We start from the raw sequence: 6,626 nt of genomic DNA, 5'->3' as shown, positions 1-6,626 counted from the left end.
GTTGTCTTGTTGAAGTATCCAGCCCCGGCGCAACTTCAACTTTGTCACTGATTCCTGAACATTGTTCGCAAGAATTTGCTGATACTGACTGGAATCCATGCGACCTTCAACTTTAACAAGATTGCCAGTATCTGCACTGGCCACAGCCCCACAGCATGATGGAACCACCACCAAATTTAACTGTGGGTAGCAAGTGTTTGTCTTGGAATGCTGTGTTCTTCTTCCGCCATGCATACCGCCCCTTGTTATGTCCAAATAACTCAATTTTAGTTTCATCAGTCCACAGCGCCTTATTCCAAAATGAAGCTGGCTTGTCCAAATGTGCTTTAGCATACCTCAAGTGACTCTTTTTGTGGCATGGGCACAGAAAAGGCTTCTGCTGCATTACCCTCCCATACAGTATGTCCTTGTATAAAGTGCGCTGAATAGTTCAACGATGCACAGTGACACCATGTGCAGCAAGATCATGTTGTAGGTCTTTGGAGCTGGTCTGTGGGTTGAGTTTGACTGTTCTCACCATCCTTCGCCTCTGCTTATCTGAGATTTTTCTTGGCCTGCCACTACGGGCCTTAACTAGAACTGTGCCTGTGGTCTTCCATTTCCTCACTATATTCCTCACAGTGGAAACTGACAGCTGAAATCTCTGAGCTAGCTTTTTGTATCCTTCCCCTAAACCATGATGTTGAACAATTTTTGTTTTCAGGTCATTTGACGGTTGTTTTAACATAACAGCATACGATTTTTATTTAAATTTTATTTAATAAATAAATACCATGGTTATTTTTTATTAAATTTTGCATGTCTGTGCTATTAAGTTATATATTGGTAATATGTGTTGCTTGTTCCATATTCATTGTTAAAGCAAAACTTGTTTGAGTTCATATTAAAATGTTCAATTGTTTATGTTGGCCCGTGACTTTGTTCAGATTTTAAATTTTGGCCCACTGTGTATTTGAGTTTGACACCCCTGCCCTAAACCATGAAGTTGAACAATCATTGTTTTCACGTCATTTGACAGTTGTTTTGGGGCTCCCATGTTGCCAGTCTTCAGAGAAGATGCAAAGGGAGAACAACTTGCAACTGGCCACTTTCACCTGTGTATGTAGGTCAAGGGTCAATGTGCTTACCCAAACAAATTTTGTGTTCCAATAATTAGTGCTAAAGGTATTCAAATCAAATAAAACAACAAGGGTGCCCAAATTCATGCACCTGCCTACTTTTGTTTAAGTAATTATTGCACACTTTCTGTAAATCCTATAACCTTCATTTCACTTCTTAAATAGTGATTGTTTGCTATATGATATATTTAATTGAAATTGCTGTTCCAAACAACCAATGATACATAAAGGAAAATCTTGAAAATGATCAGGGGTGCCCAAACCTTTTCATACCACTGTATTTGTGATGGACGGCACATCTGCACTCATCTAGAGTCTATCGGGCTTTTTCTGTGCTTTTCTTCACACTGTACCAATCAAACAACCTCTTCTGTTAGTAATTGTAAAAAAAAAGAAAAGTTTTACAATTGATGTCTGATATTTCTGATCATTGAAAACAACTAGAATAGAATAGAATAGCCTTTATTGTCATTGTAACACAGGGGTAAACGAAATTGAAGGTTTTTTTGTTATTTTCTTTGTTATCTTTTTTATTACCTCAATGCCTAAATCAAGGGTTAAACTTATTGGCCATTTATTATTATTGGCTATTCTCTTAGACGATTTGTGATAAACTTGAGTGCTTTTGATATATGAATTTTAGAGGAAAGTAGGATTGTGTTGTTCTAAAACAGTACCTACCTAAAGGTAAAGATCCACACTGATGAGGCTTCAGAGATTTACTAGGTTTACAGAGATTTATAGAAAGATAAACAATAGAGCCTTCCACAACTTTTTAGAGGATCTTTGAAAAATAGTCTTGCTCTGTCTAATAGACAATTGTCTTAGGGAGGCCAATACCTTCGTCTTCAACTGTGTACACTGCTTCCCCTCTCGATCATAACTGCATCAATTCTGATCCTGCCCATTCTTTTCAGATCCGTGCCTTTTTAAGTGCATGTACTTACAGTACTAACACCATTTGTGTCATTAATATCATATCTAACTCTAATTTCTTCTTCCTATAATTTAACGCCTCCTTCTTTCCTCCTAGGTGATTCTTATAATCCTACTGTAGCTGAAGAACTGCTGGGATCACTGATTCTGTTTCAATGATTTTAATGTAAATAACATGTTTGTTGTGCAGTAGCTGCAGCAAAGGTGCTTCTTTATTTGACCTTTGCTTGACGTAGCTTCCAGCTAGACTCTTATGTCTCTGCACCCTCTTCACACGGTTCCACCCACAGTTGCTGCGCATTGGTGGGGCACAAAGCGACTGGATTTTGCCCTGTACTGCCCAGACGCTCTGACCGCTTTTCCCACCGTGGCTTTACCACACCTCTTCCACGCATCCTACTGGGAGTCCACTGATGTGGTGTCTTTTCTCCTCAGACAAGTGAGTGAACAGTACACCGTCCCTGAACTCTTTCTGTGTACATAGTGGCTCAGTAACCCAGAGTCACTGAATCATCTCTTGCAGGTCATGAGACATGAAAACTCTAGCATCCTGGAGCTTGATGGGAAGGAAGTGTCGGAATTCACTCCATCCAAACCACGGGAGAAGTGGCTGCGTAAGAGGACTCGTGTGAAGATCAGGGTAGGGGTCAGACGGAGTTTCATACTTGATCACAGCACCTCTTCCTGGGCTTAGATCTGTTCTTTAACTTTGGAATCTTCTAACCAGAATTTATCACGAAGTACACCACTGGTGGTACTTTGGGGGTAAAAATGAGATGCAGAAAAATCAGAAACCCAATTCACTTACTTGCGTTTATTTGTATGTGTGAGTTCAGAATTAAATTTAAGTACTAGTTGTATTTCTTAGGAAAGCCTATTCTTCAGTGTTTTCATTTGTACAGTACATGTAAATCTTTTAGAACCACTAACTTGGTTCTAAAAACCAAGTTAGTGGTTCTAACTTGAGAGATCTTTCTACTTCTGGCTACTTTTTCCAATTCTATTTTTATATAGTTTCTCCAATGTAATTCTTATTTGGAGTCCTATTATTAACCTACTTTAACCTTTTGTTTATCAGAGCTAAATTCCCACAGGAAATATTTGCTTTTCTTGTTGTTACTTATATTCTTGATTTCTCTTTTTTTTGCACGTTTGCTTTACTGTACTGGCAGAATGTGACGGCCAACCACCGCGTGAATGACGCTGTCTTCACTGAAGACAGCCAGCAGGTGGTGACAGGTCGCTTCATGTATGGACCTCTGGACATGGTCACGCTGGCTGGAGAGAAGGTAACAGTTGTAGGTGCAATGGGTCGAGTGCTGCTTAGGAGCACTTGGTGTTATCAACCAGTCTCAAATTAATAACACAACCAGTCTCGTTAAAGTTATCTTTAATTATTATTTTAACTTACTAATATAGCAACACATGTGTTCCTTGGAGTATTACACATATACTATAATCAATAGTATCAATAACAACTAAATATCTGAAGGATTTTTAGAGATCTTGGCAAACTGGGTGGCTTCAATGAATAAAACGACAATGCAGACAAATACAGTTAACAGTAATCAAATGTATTAATACAACACCGTTAAGTTAATAACGGTGATAGAACTTATAAACAATGATCACAGCAATAAAACAAGGCACAATAGTGTGTATTGGTGTGTGTGTGTGTACATTTGTGTGTAGAAGAGGGAAAAAGAGAGAAAATGGAAGTAGGGAGAGACGAATCTTCTCGCTGGGGAGCGAGTGACTGAGCTCTCGAGGTGTGGTCACGTGCGCGGTCACGCAACGTGACTAGGAAAAGTAAGAAAACAGAGATAGAGGGGAGGTAACCCGGCGGTGCGGAGTTACAAGGAGCGTACACGCGCTCATTATTACTTGGAGTATTACACGTATACTATAATCAATAGTATTAATATCAACTAAATTCTGAAGGATTTTTAGAGATCTTGGCAAACTGGGTGGCTTCAATGAATAAAACGACAATGCAGACAAATACAGTTAACAGTAATCAAATGTATTAATACAACACCGTTAAGTTAATAACGGTGATAGAACTTATAAACAATGATCACAGCAATAAAACAAGGCACAATAGTGTGTATTGGTGTGTGTGTGTGTACATTTGTGTGTAGAAGAGGGAAAAAGAGAGAAAATGGAAGTAGGGAGAGACGAATCTTCTCGCTGGGGAGCGAGTGACTGAGCTCTCGAGGTGTGGTCACGTGCGCGGTCACGCAACGTGACTAAGAAAGTAAAAAAACCTCATAGGTGTGAAAAGGGTGTGTGTAGACACAGCAATACACTCAGGTACAATAAACAGGGCTCGTGATATCAAAGTATGTGGGGGAAGGGAGTCACACCGCGTGGTCTACTCAAGAAAAAGAACTTTGTCAGAGTTACCTAACCACAATACTTTATCACGAACCAACTCAAACAAACTTAACCGGTTATGGATACAATCAATAACCGTGTTAACCGTAAAGCACACACAAAATAGCAGAGGAAAGAAACATGCAACAAGAGAGAATTTCGGCAGCAAATTAACATACAACTTTCACGTTACACATTTACGAAAGTTACGTATGGACTCCTCGTACCTAGGCTTAATGCTTGACGCCTGGGAGAGTAATAACTAATGTGGCCAAAATGCCAGCCTTACTTGTAGGTGTCTGCTCGCGGTCCGGAGCAGAATACTTTTCGAACTTTGCGATCCTCGTAGAGGTGGGGACGTATAGGTTACGGTCCCGGCGGCGTAGTTGGTTTCCCGAGTCCACAGGTTCGTAGCGAGGGAAATCTCGCGCCTGGAATGGACCGACGTCGACGACGATATTTGGAAGAGACTAGCCGTTGGTTCGAAAAGTTCGAAATATCACCTATTGGCTGGTTTCAGGTTGAATTAGATGCTCTCTAGCTATGAAACTTTTCACCGTGGGTTGTGGCGAGTAGAAGTTTAAGCTAGGTCTTCTCCGTCTAGAGAGGTGAAGTGATGTGCTGCGCCTTGGAGTCCGGGTCAGAGAGCGCGATACCTGAGCTGCGCCCCGGTTTTAAGGGGTGCGGAGGTCACCGGACGTGACGTCAGTGGTTCCTCCTGGAAGCAGTGGGATTGTGGGAATAAGAGTTTTAACTGGGCTGTAGATGTACCTACACAGTTCTCCGCTGCCATCACACAGACGGTGACGTTTGTGTTTGTGCTAAATTTCCTTTGTTTGATTCGTGCCCAGGTGGACCTCCACATCATGACCAAGCCTCCTTCAGGTGAATGGGTCTTCTTTGACACAGGGATGACCAATAGTGGTGGACGTCTGTCCTTTATCATCCCAGAAGACAAGCGACTGGGCATTGGAGTCTATCCAGTTAAAATGGTTGTGAGGTGAGAGAAGTTAAAACTACATTTTTTTTTTCTATTTTAAAATGCATCCTTCTGTGTCTTTTCCTTTCTGATTTTTATTTCATACCTCTACCATACTTCTTCTTCTTCTCATTCGTCAGAGGTGACCACACGTCTGCAGACAGCTGCTTAACAGTTATTCCGCATGGCACAGAGTTTGTTGTCTTCAGTATTGATGGATCTTTTGCTGCAAGCGTCTCGATCATGGGCAGTGACCCCAAAGTACGAGCAGGAGCCGTGGATGTCGTCAGGTACAGGGCTGAGCTCTCCTGCTCTGTTGTCTTTAATAACATAATATTGAAGAAGTGTTGAGACCATTGTAGTGTATTTTTCTCTTGTTCTTTTTTCCCAGGCACTGGCAGGATTTAGGCTACCTAATCATCTATGTGACAGGACGCCCTGACATGCAGAAGCAGCGGGTAGTAGCTTGGTTGTCTCAGCACAACTTCCCTCATGGCATTGTCTCCTTCTGTGATGGTCTGGTCCACGACCCACTTAGACACAAGGCCAACTTCCTCAAGAACTTAACAGAGGTCATCACAATCTACTCTGTTTAAGCTTGACATTCACCATTAGTACTATTTATGTTTAAACCAGACCTACGTGGTTTGGTTTCAGGTTTCCATCTCAACATGCTCTCTACTTCTTTACACTATAATTTGTCATCTTTTTTCCACTGAAGAGGATCAAATTTTTAAATTATGTTAGAAGGAAAACAAAACCACTGATGGTTAATTGCATATGTATAAATGTAACACTTCTTTCTATTCAACATAACTGTTTCCAGGCTCAAATGAAGATTTTTGCTGGATATGGATCAACCAAAGACATTTCGGTCTACAACGCCATCGGCCTCCCTCCTTCACAGATATACATTGTTGGCCGACCAACCAAGAAGATGCAGCACCAGTGCCAGGTTCCTTTTGATTCAAATGTATTGTATTAAAACTACAGTATGTCACAAAAGTGAGTACACCCCTCACATTTCTGCAGAGATTTCATTATAATGTTTAATAGAACAACACTGAAGAAACATCGCTTTGACACAATGAAAAGTAGTCTGTGTAAAGCTTATATAGCAGTGTAAATTTATTTTTCCCTTCAAAAAAACTCAAAATATAGCCATTAATAGCTAAACCCCTGGCAACAAAAGTGAGTACACCCTAAAGACACTACAC

General features: G+C 40.8%; 1 protein-coding gene across 1 annotated transcript in view; it reads left to right on the top strand.

The window, feature by feature from the left end:
* Positions 1-6,626, top strand: part of LOC103397161 (membrane-associated phosphatidylinositol transfer protein 2-like) — an 86,341-nt gene that overhangs the window by 76,075 nt on the left and 3,640 nt on the right. The window contains 7 exon segments of the mRNA XM_025052828.1: positions 2,345-2,493; positions 2,578-2,694; positions 3,227-3,343; positions 5,282-5,430; positions 5,550-5,699; positions 5,801-5,981; positions 6,236-6,364. Coding sequence (XP_024908596.1) covers positions 2,345-2,493; positions 2,578-2,694; positions 3,227-3,343; positions 5,282-5,430; positions 5,550-5,699; positions 5,801-5,981; positions 6,236-6,364 — 992 coding nt within the window.

Source organism: Cynoglossus semilaevis, chromosome W, assembly GCF_000523025.1.
Source record: "Cynoglossus semilaevis isolate Cse_v1.0 chromosome W, Cse_v1.0, whole genome shotgun sequence".
Classification (NCBI taxonomy): domain Eukaryota; kingdom Metazoa; phylum Chordata; class Actinopteri; order Pleuronectiformes; family Cynoglossidae; genus Cynoglossus; species Cynoglossus semilaevis.
This window is presented reverse-complemented; position numbering and strand designations above follow the sequence as displayed.